The sequence below is a fragment of the Ascaphus truei genome, chromosome 7, assembly GCF_040206685.1.
Source record: "Ascaphus truei isolate aAscTru1 chromosome 7, aAscTru1.hap1, whole genome shotgun sequence".
Lineage (NCBI taxonomy): Eukaryota > Metazoa > Chordata > Amphibia > Anura > Ascaphidae > Ascaphus > Ascaphus truei.
In genome coordinates, this window is record NC_134489.1 from 14,204,100 (window position 1) to 14,226,907 (window position 22,808).

The 22,808-nt window shown below is 43.3% G+C and overlaps 1 protein-coding gene across 1 annotated transcript; it reads right to left on the reverse strand.

Moving 5' to 3' along the window:
- Window positions 1-1,611: 1,611 nt before the first annotated feature.
- LOC142499909 (uncharacterized) lies at window positions 1,612-15,775 on the reverse strand. Its single transcript, XM_075609964.1, has 4 exons — window positions 15,711-15,775; window positions 7,426-7,553; window positions 3,111-3,188; window positions 1,612-2,756 (listed from the first exon to the last, which is right to left on the reverse strand). The coding sequence occupies exons 1-4, from the start codon at window positions 15,773-15,775 to the stop codon at window positions 1,636-1,638; spliced, it is 1,392 nt and encodes a 463-aa protein (XP_075466079.1). The 3' UTR covers window positions 1,612-1,635.
- Window positions 15,776-22,808: the final 7,033 nt, after the last annotated feature.

A 22,808-nucleotide genomic window follows, 5' to 3' on the forward strand; every position in this document is an offset into this window, starting at 1 on the left:
TTAGTTGATAAAGTGAATCTTATTGAGGAATTAAAATTCCGCGCATGCCTACGGTCTTGGTAATAAGGATATTTAGCTCGAATCAAATCATAGATTTGGCGTGTGCTTGCTTTGTGTCCGCGACTGTTTAAAATTGCTTCTGAAACCATGTACTTATAACCTAAGAGGGGATTCATATTGTTAACGAATTCATCAGCCATGTCAGAGTAGCACAAAAGATGTGTGCAGTTCTGTCTTCTTTGCTCATCAAAATGATTCTGCTCAATGGCTAACAAATTCCTGTGTTTCGTTTTCAAGGTCAACAAAAGTAACTACTTTTACTCCTTATTTCAAACGCCAATTGGATGTGTCCTTTTAATTGGTTTAAGTTTTGTGGTTAGTGATAGGCGAATGTGGGAAAAACATGTATCATTTTTTTATCTCGTTTGTGAAAACATTCCTACACTTATTTCAGTAACATTGAGTTTTCTAGAAAAATAACAAAGAGCACTGTGTGAAAATAGTGCTTAGACAGCCATATCAGTAAATACACACACCTGCAAAATGAAATGTTTTTTTCCCACATACATTTCTGTGTGTATTTGAAATTCTGGTTAACTACCTGTCTGCATTAGTTTAAATACGTGTGTATCTATATATATATAAATATATCTCTCTCATAAAAAAATATATATATATATATAAAGTGTATATTGTACTATATGTATAGTGTGTGTGTGTGTGTGTGTGTGTGTGTGTGTGTGTGTGTGTGTGTATATATGTATATGTGTATATATATATATATATATATATATATATATATATATATATATAATGTATCTTTTTTTTTTTTTTTTATATTGCAGGAGTACACACAACATATTGATGGCAGTAAGTAGGCCTTGTATGAAACCTATTTAAATGGTGATAAACATGAGTGAATTAAGTAATAAACATTTGTTTGCACCCAATAATGTTAGAGGCTCACACTTAGTATAGTTGTCAAACATTAGGCCTGTATTATTAAAATAGTGTGTTTTCACAAGGAAGCATGAAGTGTATGTTTTTTGTAAATACATCTATACCAGTTTAGATAGTACTATATATACACACACACACACACACACACAGTGTGTGTCTGTGTGTGTGTGTGTGTGCATATATCAATACATACTACATATATTTTAGTATAAATTCAGAGATGTTCTTGAAACAAGAACACATAAATGATTAAAGGACAACATTACAATGGCCACCAAAGGTAAGTAATATTTAACACAAAATCCTGCTGTACACGTACAAGAAAGATGTTTGCAGTTAAATAGGTGCTTTTATAATTGCATGAAAATAATATGCACATGCAATGATTACATCAATTAACACACCCAAATGCAATGTTTTGCTGCAAAGTCAATGGCAGCTTCTCTAAACTTAGCAACTGGCTCCTGGTGGACCATTACTGAACAGACGATTAAAACATAAATATTTATAACACTATTCATTAATTAGGAGTGTTAACATTTCCAAAACTTCACGTGTACAAGAACATACTTGAAAGTTTGGAAACAACACAGTCTTCAGCATACATACAATAGTAATTAGATAATCTGAAGTCAACAAAACAAGGCCAAAGACATATTTTCTGAATTATAACATTTATTTTTTTTGTTCCTTTTGCGAGCGAGTAACAGGCCTGCTTGTTGTCTCTTGAATTTTCCTTTTTCTTTTGCCACCAACTTTAGGCACAACAGAGCCACTTTGAGTGGCCTCTGGCACTTCACGGGCAGGGCTTGTGGCCAGTGACTCACCTACAGGGCTTTTGGGCAGTGACTGTTCACCTACGGGGCTTGTGGCCAGTGACTCACCTACAGGGCTTGTGGCCAGTGACTCACCTACAGGGCTTTTGGGCAGTGATTCACCTACAGGGCTTTTGGGCAGCGATTCACCTACAGGGCTTGTGGCCAGTGACTCACCTACAGGGCTTTTGGGCAGTGATTCACCTACAGGGCTTTTGGGCAGCGATTCACCTACAGGGCTTTTGGGCAGCGATTCACCTACAGGGCTTTTGGGCAGTGACTCACCTACAGGGCTTTTGGGTAGTGACTGTTCACGGACAGGGCTTGTGCCCACTGACACATGTGAGCAAGTTGGTAGACACTGCACAAGTGATGGTTGGTCTGTTTCATGTGTGTCTTGTTTTGTTTTTGTCGCCTCCTTTGTAGGTGTCTGCTGCTGAATTTGTACAGATGGCAGCGGTAGGATGTCATCAGGAACCTGCACAGCAATGTCTGCTACTTGACCGGTAACATTTGGGCCTGGTGAATGAATATCAGATGAATGTGGTGAAAACTGACCTGCATGAACAGATCCTGGCTGGGAGGTGTTGAATTGTGGTACATTAGTCATTCTCCAGTAATTAGCTTGTGTTTGCTGAACAACTAATGCTTCGAATGAGGTGTTGATTTTTTGCAACTGTTTAGGCACTTCAATGAAGACTCTGTGGAGATGTGCCAATTGTGAAACTGTTTCTTCCTGCAGTGCAATCATCCTTTCCAGCACTGTCATCAGGTCAGAATGGCGACGATTTTCTGCTTCCACAATTTTTCCCTCAGAAGCTACAATTGCATCATATGTGGTATTTGCTGGACGTTTTGGCGGTAAAACAGTTTCAATTGGAACCTCTTCATGGTCACTTGCTTGTATTTGTGTGTCTATGGCGGCGGCGGCGGCATCATCATCATCATCATCATCATCATCAAAATCCTCTTCATCATGTTCTACAAATAAATGTACACATTATTAAATGGCATGTTAATCTCTGCTGTGTTACTATGTAATTGTACTGTGTCATAAGTAACAACTAACATGTTTCCATACGTTTTATAACCTCACATAAAAAACTACCTTGACTTAAGAATAATGTTTGAAATATGAGTGAATGAAAACTTGCTGTAAACTCACAACTCCTACATGATAGTTAACATCACTAACACAATACAAGTTGCCTTACACTTCATTTTCACTGACACTAAGTAATCCTATTTAAAGAAGATGTGCAAAACAAATAATGCACATGACAACATAACATATAGAAGAGCACATATTATATGGCCACCAACTGATACACTCACCTTCTAGGTGTGTTGAGCTGGCTGACCCAGGTGAAGACACTTGTTCAGTCTCAGGTGACACATGTCCTTCAGGGGCAACTATATATAACAATAACATAAGTTTTACATTTACATGTGTAAATATTGAACAAACAGTTATTGTATGTTCTGTATTTATGAGTACCTAACAGCATCATTTCCTTAACCCAAAATGTGTGTGTGAAAGTGAACATAAATAGTTGTAATAACAATGTACATGCCTGTGTACTTAGAACTTTTGAGTTCCCTAACATAAAACATACTATGTTTCTGCAGTAATGCGTGAGGATAAATAGATAAAATTTGAACATAAAAATCATATGTTGTGTAGTGATATCAGTATCATAATGTACATAACTATCATGAGATGACCATTCACAATGGTTATCATGAAGGTGGTCATATTGCAAAAAGTGTTGTTTTTGGTAGAGGATATGTGTGGTACATTAATATAAGATGTGGCACACCTGAATGTGGCTGTGACTCAACAAGACAACACATGCAGTGTGTGATAATGTGTCGTTGATAGTAGTAGTTCAACTATAGATATGAGTGAACTAATGTGTGACGTACGCTTTGATAAGTAATGAGTTGTTGGGGCATTTAGTAGCTAAAGTGAAGCTTTCAAATGAGTGTGATTAACTACAGTTGTGCTAGTCAGGTTGTAAGAACGGTATTCCCTTCCCCAAAAAGCCTAATCAGCCACATCTTTCAATTACTTGAAACAGGTGAAAATGGTGTGAACTAAGTTGACCCTAAAATGAGGCTGTAATTAGTGTGTGTGCTGAACCCCACCCCCTCTGTTGAAGTGTATGCTGTGATGAGATATTAATTGCAGCTGCTTTAACACAATGGTAGATGAGCTAAATAGTCGTGTGCAGTTTTTAAGTTATGAAAACAATGACATAAAATATGATACGTGTGCCTCATTATGCTGTCTGTATATGAGTTAAAGCAAAAATGGACCTTTTCATAAACAACTATAGATGTGTTAGTGCAAGTGATGTTTGTAGGCCGTTGCATGCAATATATTTGATGCATGCTTAAAATAGGCAGTAATGTCATGTTTGTCGGAGTAAAATAAATAAAATACACAATAATTTTATACATATTTCTGTTCTGTACCTGTAGCTAGTAATAATTTCTGATTAACATGTGTTACACATGTGTACTACCCTGTTGTTCCCCATCTTCGCCCACCATCAATTGCTTCCACTGCAGCAATGCATTTTGGGAATTCACATGTAAATGAGCACGCAATGGCACGTGCTATATTAGTTACTGCTTTTAGTAGGACTACAACATATATGTCTATTTTGAGATATATATATATACAGAATCAGACATATACATATATAGATGCAGGTATGCTTATATTGTGAAGACAGTATAAAAAGCAGTGTAACTATGCAAAATAACTGTAAGCAACGACACGCCTAGTACAGTAATATTTCTCACCTGGTGGAAATTGTGAGGGGTAAATTCCTATATCACGGTCACCAGGTAAGCCTTCCACGACGACGGGAAGTAATTTTGCCCGAAGCAGCTCCTCCAATGGACTTAATATGAGACGTTGTGGTGTCGGCCCACCTCCAGTGCCAGTAGCATGCACGCGTTGGTGTTGTATTTTCTTTTTCAATTTGGACCTAATATCATCAAATCTCTTGTGACAATTCCGCTTGTCCCTCACATGATTCCCACACGCATTGACACAAATGACTATTGTGTCCCACATTTCTTTTCTGCTTGCTGAACTTGTCCGCCCTTGAAAAACATATAAAATATATGAGGTAAATTAATAATAATATAAGCACCAGTTTCCTACACTGCTAGCTGTTCCAAGAGATACTGTAGCAAACATGCTGTTTTAGGTGTAATATGTGAAGCACATGAGCATTCACTACTAAACCTATACATGTAAGCAAGCTTGCATTCATATTGTATGCAGTTATGGCAAATTGACCGCCTGTGTTTAGTTGTCCTTGTAAGGCATGATAAAAAGCTGTGTTTCCAGACTAATTAACATAGAAAGATATTGTGAACCCATATTTGCATATGAACAAAACTCAGATGACCTAGGATCACATGTATTTGAATAATAAATGTAAAGGTACACTTACCTAGTAAATGTCCATATATACTGTCATAGTGCTCCAGAATGCCAGTGACAAGAGCTGTATTTTCCTGGTCATTGAAGCAAGGATTACGTGGCTTCTCCACACGTTTCTTCCGAGCAGGTTTAGGGACAGAGCTTGGCTGGTGCTGACTGGACTCTCCTTCTTCCAATAGAAGAGCCTCCAAAAGCTGCCCACCAGCAAGCACGCCACCACCATCCACCCCATCAGCAACTGCGCCACCAGCAGCACTCCCAGCACCAGCACTCCCACTCCTAGCACCAGCACTCCCACTCCTAGCACCAGCACTCCCACTCCTAGCACCAGCACTCCCACTCCTAGCACCAGCACTCACACTCCTAGCACCAGCACTCCCACTCCCAGCACCAGCACTCCCACTCCCAGCAACAGCACTCCCACTCCCAGCAACAGCACTCCCACTCCCAGCAACAGCACTCCCACTCCCAGCAACACCACTCGCAGCACCAGCACTCCCACTCCCTGCAACACCACTCTCACTCTCAGCAACATCACTCCCCTGAACAGTACGTTCACTCCGACGCGTACTCGCATGAGTAGCACTCCCACTCCCACCAGCATCACTCTTCCCACGCTTTGCGGGCATACTTCCAGCACTCACAAAAAACAGACAACTAATGTACAGCCAATCACACGAAACACTTCCACATATAAAACAAGACAAAGATGTAAACAAAACAACAATGGACAAAGCTCACCCAATACACAACAAGTCTCTCCGTCAATATGCAAATGTTCAATCAGCCAGCTCTGTGCGTCTCTCTCTCTCTCACTCCCAACAACACAGAGAATGATTAGCAGTACACGTTGCCTTTAAATATGGCGCGCAATCCAATACATGCTTGTTTCGCCTGATTCAGCAAGATTTGTGATTGGGCAACCTAACAGCACCGCGCCACGCACGCCGATACACCTGTGTGTGATCGGCTAATCATCGTGAGAGTGGGCGGATTTGTTTTCGGGTTGATTTGGAATGTATTCGGCACTTACTGCATACGGAGAGGAAAAATCGCCAATAACATGACTAATCGGTAAGATTGCCGATTTCACATAATCGACGCTTACTGCATGAGGCCCTAAGAGCCAATTTATTATCATAGTTGGTGGTCACTTCTAGTGGCCTAGTAAGGTATATTATTAGACTACCAGCACCCACTTTGAGAATTCTACAGCCGTACATATAGCGATTAATACTTTATTGCTATTTGGTATACTTAGTGTTCATAGAGCACCGTTACCCAACACATTTGGGGATTTTATTTATGCAATGTTTTGCATTTTTATAGTGTTTCGTCGGTTTTTATAGTAAATACCATTAAAGTTTTGTTATTTTTCAATCAGTAGTGTGACCTTTTTGGCAGTGTATCCTATACTAGGATTTGGCTATTCACTGGTCTATACCTTATTTGACATTCCATTCATAATGTCACCTACCTTGAGTGCAATTACAGGGGGCTTTATATAATCTTTTTGATTATTTGTGTGGTTTATAGATCTATTTGTCCACCTAGTACCAGACTTACCCCCTGATAAAATGGAGATGGATAGAGCCCACAGAGCCCCGGGACCCAAGTCAACGGACCCCAGGAGGGCCAGGACGTACTGATCAGGTTCCACTATTACTCCACGAAGGAGAGAATACTAACGGCTAGTAGAGAGAAAGGAGCCCTACAATTCCGCAATACACACATTGAAATTTACAGTGATCTCTCGAGGGCCACTGTGGAGAGGAGAAAAGAGTTAAAATCCCTCACACAGAAACTGCGAGACAACAAGATAAAATACCGGTGGGGATTCCCATTTAAATTGTTGTTCAGGCGGGGGGTAAATTCCACACCCTATCTTACCCGGAAGAGGCGCCGAGATTTAAGAGGGGCCTAGGTATCCCGCACGCAAGCGGAGGATCTGCCCCTGAAGACGCGGATGAGGATCAGAACCAAAGACCAACAGAGAGGGTGCCACGGGCCTCCCAGAGAATTGCCACTCAGCGAAACCAGGCGGGGAGGAGTGAGAGGCTCGACTCAGAAATTGTCCCGGTCCTGCGGAGTCTGCATGACTGCGCCCTCCATTGCCCCCCACGCCCCCCCCGGACGTATGGAAGATGCGGCTCCTCCGTCCACCCTCCCCGGCGAGTCTACCCTTACCTGCCGCACGACGAGGGCGTCTTCCCTCAGAGCTTCGGCGTCTGCCACCTTCTACCGCCTGGACCAAGGAGAAGAACCTCAAGACGAGAACACGGAGCAACGTGATGGAGTCTCGACACCGGCAGGGGCTGCGGAATCACCGATGGAGCACTGGGGGGAGGGAGGGGGGCTTTGCTGGGGGGGGGGGGGCGGTTGGCTGGGGGAGAGGGGAGTCGCCCCTCTTCCCCCACCCTCCCCCCCCCGGCGAGCTTATGGTTGAGCCTGCGGATACTACCGCGGTGGGCTCGGACGAGATACATGGAGAGTAAAGGCAAGACCAAAAGAATGACACTTGTGGACTCAGGTTGTATAAAGCGTTATCTTACATGCAACACATATTAGATAGGAGTTGTAAGTGATTCTCCAAAGTAATCTATATCTCCACAAGTTTATTCCAAACAGTTAAAATACCCCCCAAAAGTTTTTTGTACCCTTAAGGACATGGCAGGTTCAATCAACGTAACAGACACTCTGTATATAGAGAATTAGCTGAAAATAGTAGAACAGCGCCATCTAGAGCCACAATCACTGAATGACTAACAAAGTCAAAGAGTTTCTATAATGCCAAGATGTGGAATTGTGATACCTCTAAGTGGGGGACCCCAGAAGAGGTCCTGGTTTTTCATCATAGAGTTGAAAGGTTTTTGAACGTTAACCAATGTGGTAATAGCCAGATAGACCCCCCTCCCCCCTACCCTCCCCTCTCCCCCCTCTCCCTCCTCCCCCCTCCCGCCCCCACCCCCCAACTTTTAACCCCCTCCCCTCCCCCTTCCCCCTCCCCCCCACTGATAAATACCCCATCTTTTCTGCCAAACAGAGGTCCATATGTCATATAAGTAAGATGAAATAGGGAAATCAGATAGGAAATTCAAAATGTTCAACCCTGAAGTTATATGGTTAAATAAGTTTTGTGTGATTTAATAGGATTGGGTTTATCGTCCTTTGTAGGAGGGCTCTTCGACCTCCCTGATGGCTTTCAAGAAGCGGTACTCGGGGAAGTCTCCCAGAGGCAATATGCCCACTATCCTCGTCCTTAGGGAGATGAGGGTCCCCAAAACTGGGCTTTCGGACAGCCCACTTTCTTCTCTTTTTCCATCTTTCTCTCACCTTCTCTTCTCTTCACCCTTCCCCCAGCCCCTCCATGTCCCCACAACCACCCCCGCTCACAAAGGGAAAACAAGAAGTTCTCACAGAACCATCTCCCGCAAACACCAGATATTGCTTGCAAAAAAGTCTAAGACAAAAATAAGCATAAATTTGTCCTCTTGTCCATACATACCCAGCAGGGACAAACACAGGTGCAGACGAACAGGACCTCCAGAAGCCAAGACACGGCAAAAACAACACTCAGACAACATGAGAAGGTATGACTGTAGAGACTCCCACCACCTTAGGAAAGTGGAGGGAAAGACAGACTTCCTGAGACACCATACGGGTAACAATGGCCCATAACACAACACTCAAATTAGTATCTCTAAATTTCAGAGGATTAAATTCGGTAATTAAAAGAAAGCTTGCTCTACAGGAGCTAAAAAAAAATGAAAGGAGATATACTGTTTTTACAGGAAACTCACTTTAACACGACATCACCCCCCAACACTTTTCAGAGATTTTACCCCCAGACATATTATGCATCTTGTTCCACCAAAAAAAGAGGAGTGGCAATCCTATTCAAACAAAATGTTAAATTCTCGCTAAAAAAAGAGACCGCTGACCCAGAGGGTAGATTCCTTATTCTACAGGGCACCTTATCAGGTGTAGATATTACCCTGGTCAATATATATGCCCCAATCGAAGGCCAAGCCGGCTTCCTGAGAGAACTTTGCGAGAGTTTAGCTCCCCAGCCTAGAACTACACTGTTGCTAGCAGGGGACCTAAATATGCTAGCAGACCCTGACCATGACAGGACGAGTCCACTTGGAACCCCCCACCCCCGTTCCACGGAAAAAAAACGCCAGAGAGTTCCGAAATATACTGAAAGAATTTTCGCTGACAGACATTTGACGGGCACAGCATCAGGGCCAGAGGGACTACTCTTACTTCCCCCCCCCCGCACCAGACCTATTCAAGGATTGACTATTTTCTGGGTACCAAAGATATCTTCCAGGCAACCTCTCAGTCAGATATAGGATCAATATCCTGGTCGGACCATGCTCTGGTATCACTGACACTCTCTCTCCCCTTTTACAAAAATAGTCAATACAACTGGAAATTAAATGATTCTCTGTTAAACCAAATACTGTAGATGTAGAGATAGAAATTAAGCAAAAACTCAGAGAATACTTTGCACTGAACAAGGGCTCCGTAGAGTCATCAGCGATGCTATGGGAAGCCCATAAGGCCACAATTAGAGGGAATATCATCTCCATAGCCTCACACAAGAAAAAAATAAAACAGAAACTGTACAACGAATTAGCGGAGAAAGTCCAACTCTTGGAACAAAAGCATAAAACTAATCCCTCAAAAAAATCACTCAAAATACTAGATAAAGCCAGATCTGAATTCAAACAGACACAAATAGATGAAGTGGAGTGTCAGGGTTCTGCTCGCCACAAACCAGGACCGGACCGCGAGGCTGAGGTGGGGTTGTAAAAGCACCGACCTGAGACCGCGCAGGCTGATCCGGATTGCGCAGTTCGTAGTCATATGTCGCAGGATCAGGATTGGAGAAGACAGCGTCGTCGTTGTAGAAGCCAGGGTCAGGACAGGAGACATCAGGATAAACATTGTTCAGGCAAGAGTTCGGCAACAGGTAGTCAGGAGAGCCCCGCTTCAGCTTAGGAGCGCGGGGTTGGCCTCTGCGCGAGCGACGACCATGGCCCATGGTACTGGTCACAGGAGATGGTAGGCAGACCAGAGTGGCACACCGCTTTGCTGCACGGGTGCACCAGTGCTACAGCGCTAGAGTCCTGAGCGGGCTAGGGAATCCTCTGTCTCAGCGCAGGAACCAGGACACGGCCTCTCTAGATTAGGGAAAGAGTAGGCCCCAGGAACCAGGAAGCTGAAGATACACAGGGAAACCTCCGCTTCAGTGCAGGAATTCAGGAGACTGAAGAACGCAGGGACGAAACATCCGCTTCAGTGCAGGAATCCAGGAGGCTGAGGGACGCAGGGACGAAAACCTCTGCTTCAGCACAGGAGAACAGGAGTGGACCGCTGCGTGAATATAGCAGCCGGTCACAGGAAACAAGGAGCTGAAGTGAACAAGAAGAGTACTCAGCTACAACACAGGAGACTGGAGCAGACCGCTGCGTGAATATAGCAGCCGGCCTTAGGAAACCTGGAGCTGCAGACAACAAGGAGAATACTCCGCTTCAGCATGAGAGACAGGAACAAGCGAGGGCTTGTGGCAGAACAGATAGTGACATCCAGGAAGGACTATGCTCGGCAGGGAGCATTATGGGAAGACAATACTTAAAGGCCAGCGGGCCAATCCCCGGAGGGGGGTGTGAAGGTACTGCTCCAATGAATGAATGCAAGTCTAGGTTGCAGTGATAGGCTGCACAGCTGCAGTAGATACCAGAGGGAGTGTGTATAGCTTTGGTGAGTGAATCCAGGCTGCAGCAAACATCAGGAGAGGTGCTCCAGGACTGCACTTGTCTGCAAGGTAATGCAACCAGTAAACTGCGGAGCGGATTCCTTACAGTACCCCCCCTTCACGCGAGACCTCCGGGCGAACATGAGCACACCTAGAGTTGGGGGACCGGGAATTGTTGCTGAACCGTCTAGGATTGGGGTTAGAGTCGTGGTCCAGAGACTCGTGGTTAGTCCTTAGTGTACCCCCACCCCCCGGTGAGAACTGCGGCCAGACAGGACCATCCATGGGTCTTGGGGACATTGAGTTGTTCCTAAAATTCTTTAGGTGGAAAGGGCATCCGTAAACGAGCAGTTCTTTGGTGAATACAGTTCTAGGATATGAGATTGATGGAAGAAACATCTTTGGTACATGGCTCGCCTCGCAAAATGACTTGGAAATCCAGGGCTGTGAAGAACCAGAGGGTTCCAGAGCAGAAACGGCAGGAAAACCCCTACAGGAAGACCAGTCTTTAATAAATGAACCGGACTCTAGGATCAGCGGCCCTGATAGTTGATCGAATACACCAGGAGGAACTTTGTAACAGAAAAAGTCTTGGCTGACCACTGCATGTTGGAATTTGCGAGGAATTTTTCCTCTAGAAGGCTCCCAGGTAATGGTTAGTAAGGGTATAGGTTGGTTGGAAGCATCTCCCGGTATTGGTATGGAAGGTGACAAGGCAAGCAGTAAACCAGGCATAGGGACCGAAATCTTGGGATACGTACAGAGTATTTCCATTTGAGAGGAAATAACAGGGGCAACCGAAAATTCCGAGGGACAAAACCATGGTTTAGCAGGAGCAGAGAAGCAAACAACAGTAGAGCTCTCCAATACTGGGAAATCTTCATTGGGAGATAATATTGTCAGTGAATCAGGAATAGTCCTTGGGATCTTCAAATCAGTAGCTTGAGAAAAAGGCAGAGCCAGGGTAGTGGTGGGAGGGAAGCTAACATCAGAAGCTGAAGTCTGTACCTCAGTGACAGGGCCCTGAGAATCAACAAGCAGCAAGTATGAACTATGAAAACTCTTAATGACAGGCACCTTAGGAGTACAAGGAGTCTTTTCCGAAACTGCAATGGCCCTAACCACAGGGGTTCCTAACCTGACAAAAACATGAATTGGTGTGTTTTCTAGTGCAAAATCTCTGATCACAGGACTCCTAACCGATAGTGAGGGTGTCTGGGTTTGATTAGAGAAAAAATCAGATGTATTGATAAGTGACTTAGAAACAATTACTGAGGTTCTAGATTTGCTGGACATGTGAGAAAAAATACCCTTTAAGACAGGAGTTTTCATTTCTTTCCAGAGTAACCCCATGTTTGCTGGGGCATATTTAGACACAGTACTGAGGGACTGGGTTTCAGCAAAGGCAGGACAGCTAAATAGCTCAGATTTAAACCCCAGGACTTGTAATATATGCATGGTGACCTCAGACAGTACTAAGGAAGTGACCACAGATATGCTGATCCCTGGAGAATTAGCCTGGACAGAGAAATCAGGGGGACCCCAAATCAGGATACTCCTTGTAGGAAGAGCTTCAGAATCAGAAGGAGAATCATTACCTCTCAGAGTCTCAAAACTAGTAAGACACAATTCAGCGAAAAGGGATACAGTGTGCAAGCTTTTTACTAATCTATATGAAAAAGCGTCACTTTGGGGAGAAAACCGTGTGTCAGCAAACATTCCTGGGAACATAATATGAACCTCAGGAGGGACATACAGACTACTGTATGCTTTTAACCCTAAGCTTAAAGAGGAGGAGAACTCAGACAGTACACGGGGGTGAATCATAACTGTACTGGTCTCTGAAGTAGGTATTTGGTAAGGAATGTCTGGGAAACCAGAAATTACTGCAGACTCCATAATGTGGGAACTATGCGCTGAAGCAGGGATCACCGCTATGTGGGCGACAGGCTGGTTCAGCGAAACACCCGGGAGAAGGAACTCTGCGAGCAAGCTTAGGGAAAAACCTGACTCCTGAATACATTTATCAGGAACCAGAACTTTAGCCGAAGTCTCCGGAGATGAAACTGCGGAAACTTGAGCTGAAGCAGGGGATTTATAGCAAAGAATATCTAGGGACTCCGTAGGGTTATGGGAATCCCTCAATGCAACCTCTGCTGTCTGACTTGTGGACTCATTCTCTGAGGCTAAAACGAAGGCATTAACTTGGAGGCAGCAAGAATTTACAGGGGTTAATGCAGACAATGCCTGAGAGTAAAACATAGGTAATCTTCTCTCTGTATTAGGACAGACCAGGAATCTCTCCTCTGAAGCTAGGGGCGTGACCATTGCTGACAGAGAACAGGGATTTACCAAAGGAAACTCAGAGAGCTGCCCCACAGAGGTTAATACAGAAATAACCCTGGGAACAGAACTTAGGGATTCTTTCTCTGACGGGGAAAGCGCACAGGACTGCCTAGCAGAGTTTAAAGCTGGAAAACCCTGAAGAGCTGGAGTGACAGATTCGGAGTTAGAAATAGGGGAACAAAGGGACTTATTCTCTGATAGTAGAACCTTAGTGTTGGCTAGTGAAACATATGTATTCTCCAGGGGAACCTCACAGGACTGCTCAGCAGGGGTTAAAGCTGGAAAACCCTCAAGACCTAGAGAAAGGACTTCTGAGCTAGAAATAGGAGAACTAATGAACTTATTCTCTGATACAAGAACATTAGTGCTGGGTAGAGCAACATATGTATTCTCCAGGGGGACCTCACAGGACTGATCGGCAGGGGTTAACGAAAACATATCATTGGTGTCAGGGAACCCGGGCATACACTCAGGGCAAGGATCCGTGGTAGACCAGGGATACAGCCAAGCGGCAGCGAAGCTGGCGAGGGGAGGATCCTGTTCCTTTATGCAAATGTCCAATGTCATGGAAAGGATATGGAGTGTTTTTTGGGCATCAGCCAACATGAGGAGAGGGTCCTCTTTTGCTATATAAATGTCTAAAGACAAGGCCAGGGAAGAGAGTTCCTTTTGGGCGTCGTCCAATTCTAAAGGGTACACATTCTCCCAAGTTAAAGGGTAACCAGGAAAGCAAATACAAGCGGCCAGCGATTGTTTTAAGTCCCGGAGGCGGTAAACCTTCATCATGAGATCATTACGGCATTTGTTTTGCAAAGGGGTTAAACCTACAAACACAATCAGATCTTCAATCAGGGGTATTATCTCACATAGAAATTGGTATTCACACAGGGACTGGTTTACAGGCTGGGACAGGCTTTCAGACAGAAACTTACCAACCCTCACCACAGGGCGGTCCGAGTTTGTGCGGCCGAGCATACTGTCAGGGTTCTGCTCGCCACAAACCAGGACCGGACCGCGAGGCTGAGGTGGGGTTGTAAAAGCACCGACCTGAGACCGCGCAGGCTGATCCGGATTGCGCAGTTCGTAGTCATATGTCGCAGGATCAGGATTGGAGAAGACAGCGTCGTCGTTGTAGAAGCCAGGGTCAGGACAGGAGACATCAGGATAAACATTGTTCAGGCAAGAGTTCGGCAACAGGTAGTCAGGAGAGCCCCGCTTCAGCTTAGGAGCGCGGGGTTGGCCTCTGCGCGAGCGACGACCATGGCCCATGGTACTGGTCACAGGAGATGGTAGGCAGACCAGAGTAGCACACCGCTTTGCTGCACGGGTGCACCAGTGCTACAGCGCTAGAGTCCTGAGCGGGCTAGGGAATCCTCTGTCTCAGCGCAGGAACCAGGACACGGCCTCTCTAGATTAGGGAAAGAGTAGGCCCCAGGAACCAGGAAGCTGAAGATACACAGGGAAACCTCCGCTTCAGTGCAGGAATTCAGGAGACTGAAGAACGCAGGGACGAAACATCCGCTTCAGTGCAGGAATCCAGGAGGCTGAGGGACGCAGGGACGAAAACCTCTGCTTCAGCACAGGAGAACAGGAGTGGACCGCTGCGTGAATATAGCAGCCGGTCACAGGAAACAAGGAGCTGAAGTGAACAAGAAGAGTACTCAGCTACAACACAGGAGACTGGAGCAGACCGCTGCGTGAATATAGCAGCCGGCCTTAGGAAACCTGGAGCTGCAGACAACAAGGAGAATACTCCGCTTCAGCATGAGAGACAGGAACAAGCGAGGGCTTGTGGCAGAACAGATAGTGACATCCAGGAAGGACTATGCTCGGCAGGGAGCATTATGGGAAGACAATACTTAAAGGCCAGCGGGCCAATCCCCGGAGGGGGGTGTGAAGGTACTGCTCCAATGAATGAATGCAAGTCTAGGTTGCAGTGATAGGCTGCACAGCTGCAGTAGATACCAGAGGGAGTGTGTATAGCTTTGGTGAGTGAATCCAGGCTGCAGCAAACATCAGGAGAGGTGCTCCAGGACTGCACTTGTCTGCAAGGTAAGGCAACCAGTAAACTGCGGAGCGGATTCCTTACATGGAGAGAGCGTTGCGGTGGACCAAGCAAAAATATTACGACAAAGGGAATAAGGCCGACCGGTTATTAGCATCCAAGTTAAGAGGTCTGAGAACCAAATCCCAAGTATCAGTTATACAAACGAGGGCGGGCACCAAAACGTATTGCGAGAAGCAGATAGCAGCCGAATTCTCAGACTTCTACTCCAAATTATATAACTTAAACTTTCCAAAAAACAGATCCTCAAACGAGGAAGCTATAGCCAAATATTTAGAATCATGCAAACTTCCGAACCTCTCAGAAAGTAATCTTTCAGAGCTAAATATAGAAATCTCGCAGGAAGAGCTTTTAGACGCCATCTCCCAACTAAAACCAAGCAAAACGCCAGGCCCAGATGGGTTCTCCAATCAATATTAAAAAAAATTCAATAATCCTGGCTCCATACCTTCTTGATATGTTCAATGAGTTTCTGGAGGGAACAGCTATCCCAGCATCTATGTCTAAGGCCAACGACCCAACTACGAGCTGTTGGATTGGGATAGAGTCTACCTACACGAGACCTCTCTCGCTCCTGGCCACCCTGTGGACTGAGAGGGGTAGAGAGACCTTCTCGGAAGTATTAAAACTAGGAGCAATGAAATGTACATGGACAATATGGACTAAAAATAGAGAGAAATATGGTCTGATGGCTCAACCCACACTATTAACACCCATATTCAATAATCCGGAGTTCCCCCCAGGCTGGCTCCCACAGAGACTCAGTGAATTAAAAAAGTTAAAGATGATGGTAGCAGAGGACTTTATAGGAAAAGGTAAGATCCTATCAATTCAGGAACTGGAGAAAAAATACCAAACAGTAAACCTGCCAATATTTGGCTTCCTACAGATCAGGCACTACCTGCAAAAAGTTTCCAAAGAATTGGCATTCCAACCGTTAACAAATTTCGAGCGTCTATGTAGGAAAGTGTATTACTGCAAAGGGTTGATCTCGGAGGTGTATGTGGGCCTGGCAAGGTCAGCAGGTTGTTCCCAACACAATTATATGCTCAAATGGGCGGAAGATCTAAATATAGAGATTTATAGGGAAGACTGGGAGGATATCTGGGAGGCAGCTTCAAAAACATCAATATGCACCACCACCAAAATCTTATTTCATTGGTACTTAACCCCGAATAGGTTGAGCCAGATCTTCCCCGGGACCCCAAATTTGTGTTGGAGGGGATGCGGGCACAGAGGAGACATAGCTCAAATCTGGTGGAATTGTCCAAAGATTCAGGTATTCTGGGTCATGATCAAAACGCTGATCCGAGAGTACCTGGGGGTGGAGATTGAGGTGGATCCACTGACCATGATGCTGACTAAACCAATTGACGATCTAGAAACTGCAGAAAGCAGGATGGTAATATATGTACTCACGGCGGCCCACTGCTGTGTGGCAGCTGCCTGGAAAAAAGTAAATGCCCCTTCTAAACAGACAGTGTTACGAAGACTCCGTGAAATAAAGACGATGGAACTTCTCACAGCAAAACTAGCCCAAAAAATGGACAAGTTCCATAAAACATGGGAAATATGGCCGGGTGTGTGACAGGCTCCCAAGGAAGTAACTTGAAAAGTCAAATAGTTGGGCTGGCCCTCCCTGCCCCCCCAGCTCCCCCCTACCCCCCTACCCCCCTCTCTCTCCCCTACTTTCTCTTTTTCTCATCTTTTTTCTTCTCTTTCCTGACACTAAGAGATGCACACGAGGAAGCGGCTGCTTCCCCGTCAGAACCCCTATTGTGGGAACAAATGAGAACGCAGTAATTAACACAGCTAGGCAAGCATTTTATTTAAACAAAGATAGCGAATTACGGATGCCTATTGTAACCTCTATAACTGTCATTGTTCCTCCAGTATATGTACAACAAAGTTCATTATATGTTGTGTATCTTGTGAAAAACAATAAAAAATTTTGAACAAAAAATAAATGTCTTGATGGGATATGATTTTGATGTTACTTTTGATGTAAATGATTTAGCATTACAGCTAAAAGAGCATGCAACACATTGGATCTAGGTTGGATCAAGCAGAACTAGAAATAGTTCAAACAAAGCAAACAAAGTTCTTTAGAGATAAACAGGATTACGATTCAGGATGTCAAAGAAACTGGGCCAAAAAAAATAAAGATAGTCAAAGTAATAAAGTGGAATCACAAAAAGATGTTAGATCAAAAGGTACAAGGGAACAAAATAGTAATAGGAGTAAAACTATACAAAAAGAAAAGAGGAATGATCAAAACAAATCAAGTAGCCACATTTTGCTTCCAACACCCATTATACCTGCAAAATTACCAATGCACGATAAAACTCTCTATTTACAACAAAAGAGAGCAAAAGAACGTTATGATGCATTGGTAATGCCTCAATCAGCACCTATTGCCACTAGTAACAGTATACATTGTTGTCTGATATAGGGTCTGAAAGCGATGCAGAAAGCATTTCCTATACACCCCACCCTGGCCACAAAAACCAACTTTTCTTTTTTAGAATGGAGGAAGGAGAGGGAACACATTTTCCCAGAAGTGGAAATTGTGAAACCTCAACTAGAATCCCGGCCACCTCCAAACTACAAGAAAAGAAAGACAGGGTCAGGATGGAGAGGAGGTGCTAGTAGAAATCGAATAAAAAAGAAAACTGAATATTCTAACATATTTAACATCAGTCAGTATGCACTCACTACCATTGAGAAAAAGGTATTAAGTAAGGGTCTAACATTTGCCCCTGTATGTGGGCCAAATAGTTTAAACCTGTTTATAGATGTGCACAAATTTGCTCGTAAGCTAGCTCTTAAGAAATATTTTGCAAGAGATGCAATATCCAACCAAACAAATTTGATTGGAGAGGTGAGCAGCATAGACATCTCTCCACAGAAGAGCTTTAAAAAGAAATCAACATTTTACCCCAAGTTTGCACAGGGGCATTTGGTCAGCTCTTTTGTGGAGATGGTCAATATGGACCTAGAAAAATCAAGCCGTACTTTCAAAATCAGACGCGACAATTTTAATGTTCAAGAAAAAGAGGCTCTTCAAAATTTGGAAAATAATGACTCGATTGTCATTAAATCAGCTGACAAGGGAGGAGGTATAGTGGTGATGGATAAATCCTATTATATGCAGGAGGCAATGAGATTATTAGATGATACCACCACATACCTCCCCCTTGTCAATGACCCTTTGGAGGATTTCAAAGTTGAACTGGGGGAATTGCTGACCTCTGGCTTGAACAATGGAGTCATTACTCAAGAAGAGTTTGATTTTCTGTATATTCAGTTTCCACGCACTCCCTTATTTTATTTTATACCTAAAATTCACAAGCACCTTACTTCCCCACCTGGAAGACCTATTATTTCTGGCATATCTTCACTATCCTCAAATCTATCTCAATTTATTGATTACCACCTCCAACCAATTGTCACAGGTGTTAAATCTTATTTGCGAGACACTATTCACATATTACAAATGTTAAAAGATCTTAAATGGCAGCCTGGGTACATATTGGCTACTTCTGATGTAACATCTTGTATACAGTTATTAATCACAAACTAGGCAGCCAAGCTGTGTCACGTAAATTGGAGGTTAAAATTGACTTTACTTTGGGTAGAAGGAATTTTTTGGTGGATAGCATTTGGTTTATTTTAACGCACAATTATTTCAAATTTAATTCACATTATTTTATTCAAAAATGTGGCACCGCTATGGGAACCAGGTTTGCCCCTAGTTATGCTAATTTATTTATGGACAGTTGGGAGGAGGATTATATCTGGAACAATTGTCCTCTAGAGGCAAACTTGGTGCTCTGGCGGTGCTACATTGATGACGTGGTGTTTGTGTGGTCAGGCAGTCAGGCATCTTTGGATGTTTTTTGCACTTATTTGAATAATAATGATAGAAATCTTAAGTTCACTTGTAGTCACAGCACCGAGCACATTGATTTTTTAGATCTTCACATTTATGTTAGTCACAACACACTTCAAACGAAAACATTCTTCAAGCCAGTACAAGCTAACAATTATTTACGTGCTGATAGTCAGCATAACCCTTAGTGGCTAAGAAATATTCTGAAGGGTCAACTAGTGCGTCTTAAACGCAATTGTTCTGATAAGGAAATTTTTAAAGCTCAGGCCAAAGATTTAAAAATTAAATTCATAGAGAGAAAATACTCTGAGAGCCTTTTGGATGAGGCCCTTAAACAAGTCAATGACATTGAAAGAGACACACTGCTTAAATATAAGAAAAAAGACACAACAAATAGGTGTAATCATCAAGTATCATTTATTACTCAATATAATGAGATGGCGCCTAAAATAAGACAAATCATAAACAAATATTGGCCAATCCTGTTAAAAGATGATGTTCTTGTAGAGATTCTCCCAAAAAGGCCAAACATTATTTTCTCTAAGGCAAATAATTTAAAATCTAAATTGGCCCCAAGCTGTCCATTCAATCAGCATAGACAGAAACAAGTAGGGAATTTGAAAGTTTTTTTCACTTGTGCGAAATGTGTTGCATGTTCTTTTAGCTGTAATGCTAAATCATTTACATCAAAAGTAACATCAAAATCATATCCCATCAAGACATTTATTAATTGCCATTCTACATTTATTATATACTTGCTTCAATGCCCGTGTGGCTTGCAGTATATTGGCAGAACAGGGAGAACCTTTCAAAGGAGAATTTATGAGCACATCTACAACATCAAAAAGTGATTGGTCAATCACAGTGTGTCTCACCATTTTCTCATGTGTCATAATCAGAATCCTAAAGGCTTGTTATGTCAAGCTATAGAGGTTGTTCAGGCCAATTGGAGAGGTGGTAACAGACTTCAACAGGCCAGTATGCGTGAAGCATACTGGATCTATGAACTGAAAACACTCTCTCCAAGAGGCCTGAACATAGACTTTGAATTGAAGGCTTTTTTATAGTATAGTAATGTTTTTACCTAGTAGTATTTTATCCATATTTGAATAGTCTCATTATTAGAATAAGTGTTTTTTTGTTAACTGTTTATTGTCTTGTGTTGTATTGTAGTTGTCTGTTTAGCAAGGCATGTTATTGTGATGTCAGTACTGTGGTAACATCTGTGCTTACTTTTCAATTGTGTAATTAACCAATTGGGATCGCAGTGTGGGTGTATATATTCCACTCAGTATTAGTGTCATTACAACCCCTGAAGAAGTGCACGCAGGCGCATGAAACGCGTAGGGAAGTTCTTTTAGAGCTGTCTGTTGGTGAAAGAAGACGTGCAGTTGATCCAGGCTTGAAGTTGGGGAGGAAAAAAAACTCTGTTCCAGGAAGTCCTGCCTTCCAGTCACGTGACATCCGCCTGGAGGTCCCGCCCCATAGTGACGCGGCATCCATCCGAGGCAGGGGAATCACAGGAAGGCGCTCCGGCCACCACTGCAGTGGATGAGCAGCACGCCGTTTATCTTCATTGCCTGTTACAAATTGGCATCTTGTGAGTAGGGTCCCAATTTTACAATATCTGGACCTGGCGATTTTCTAGTCTTCTGGAACCCTTCATTTATGTTGTTTTAATAAATTAGCTTTTTATCACTATTAGCCTTGCTATTGGTTGTCTAGTTTGTCTGTCTTGTTTTGTTTTGTCATTAGTGTTTTGGGTCCTTTTGTCAGTTATATTAGTTTGACATACTGCACCATAATTTTGTTTGTTTTTTCTCCACATAACCCTTCATGCATGGTGGGAGCTGCACAGCAATTCTTCCATTGTCTTTGCAACAGAGGACTTTGTTGGGACTTTAGTAGTAGAAATTAGCACAATAGTGAGAGGCTATTTAAGGGTCAACCTAAGATTGAATATTTCCCAGCCCTCAATTGGTCATTGAGAGTACACATAGGAATCTTAGTCAATCCATTAACCCCTTCATTCCTTCCATTACGTCAGTAGTTCAATCTTTTTGAAATACTGGCCTTTTTGATTATTTTAAACACTTGTGAAACCCCTATTGTAAAACGTATGTCCATGTAAGATAACTTGGTCATTCATATTTTGAAGTTCTGTGTTTTTTGTTACATTATAGAAGTGTAGCCCTTTTTCTGAACCCTCCCAAAGGAACTACTGGTCACTGTACACCACCTGCGGCTCCAGGAGATCTGAGCCTCCGCTAGCTGGGAGCCTGGGGTAACACTTATACACTACTTAGCGCAGTGCCTCCACTTACCCAGGATCCCTGTAATGTGAGATTCCCCTGGGCAAGAAATACAACAACACGCATATATGATGCAACCAGTTTTACTATAAGATAATGCACAATACCTTATCACTCTATCATATAGCAATATAACCCAACACATATAACCTTATACTACTGTATAACGGTATAACCTTAGTGGCTCGGCCACTCATCAGGAGTAACGTCTCTGTCCCCTCACCGCGTGCCCCACAGACGTGTCCATGTATAGTGCTATTGGTATAGGCTCAGTTCTTTAACCACTTGCTCAGTGTTCCTAAAGAGTTTAGCCTAAGGCGGGATCAGCGCCTGTTGACCGGTGTTGGTGCACTTGATGTTATAGTATCTTCCGGTCACGGCGGTGACCGGTACATCTTCGCAAAGGGTCAGATGAATCAGCAGTCTGCCTCCTGGGTCTCAATGTCCAGGCGTCTGGTCCCAGACGACTCGCCAGCAAACCTGCACCGCACGCTTGTCTCTTTGTCCCTCGCTGTCTACACAGTAAGGGTGATGCTCACTATCACTATGGCCGCCCCTGCAGCACAGCAACCTTCAGTGACTTCAGGGAACACTACAGGGAACACTCCCTTTACAAATATTAATAACACAAGGTCTTACAATATTCCAATGTTTTTGAATTGCAGAACAGAGTTCGTAATATACATGCTCATTTGTGGTTGCCATAAAAAATATATAGGTTTAACCACACGTATGTTTAAGACAAGAATACTTGAACATATGCGATTAATACTTAAAAGAGACGAATCACATCCTGTATCAAAGCATTTCAATATCTGTCAGAATGGCACTTTAACAAACTTCAGATGCATAGCAATAGAACAGATACCCATACACTACAGGGGCGGTGATAGGGTTACCACACTTTACCGCAGAGAGGCCCACTGGATCTTCACCCTTGATACATTAATTCCTAAGGGATTAAATACAGAGTGGGATCTCAAATATTTCCTGTAATACATGTATGATATCAAGTGGTAGTCTGTTCACATATTTCCTCCTATTTAACATCTTTTAGGACTCCTTTGACTACTCTTAGAGGTTTCTATGGTTAGCCTGTCTTAAGTTAACTTTAGCTACTCTACAAACTATTGTATATCTGATGGTTATTTTAGCTATTGTATAAACTTTGAATATTTTGTTTATTACCAT

Bases quoted from the DNA above. Each gene is read 5' to 3' on its own strand.
- LOC142499909 (XM_075609964.1), bottom strand. From the start codon at position 15,775: ATGGCGTCTAAAAGCTCTTCCTGCGAGATTTCTATATTTAGCTCTGAA. The intron at 7,554-15,710 runs GTTCGGAAGTTT...GTGATTCCGCAG, and splicing joins GAAAGATTACTTTCTGAGAG to CCCCTGCCGGTGTCGAGACT. The intron at 3,189-7,425 runs GTAAGGGTAGAC...TGTTATATATAG, and splicing joins ACGCCCTCGTCGTGCGGCAG to TTGCCCCTGAAGGACATGTG.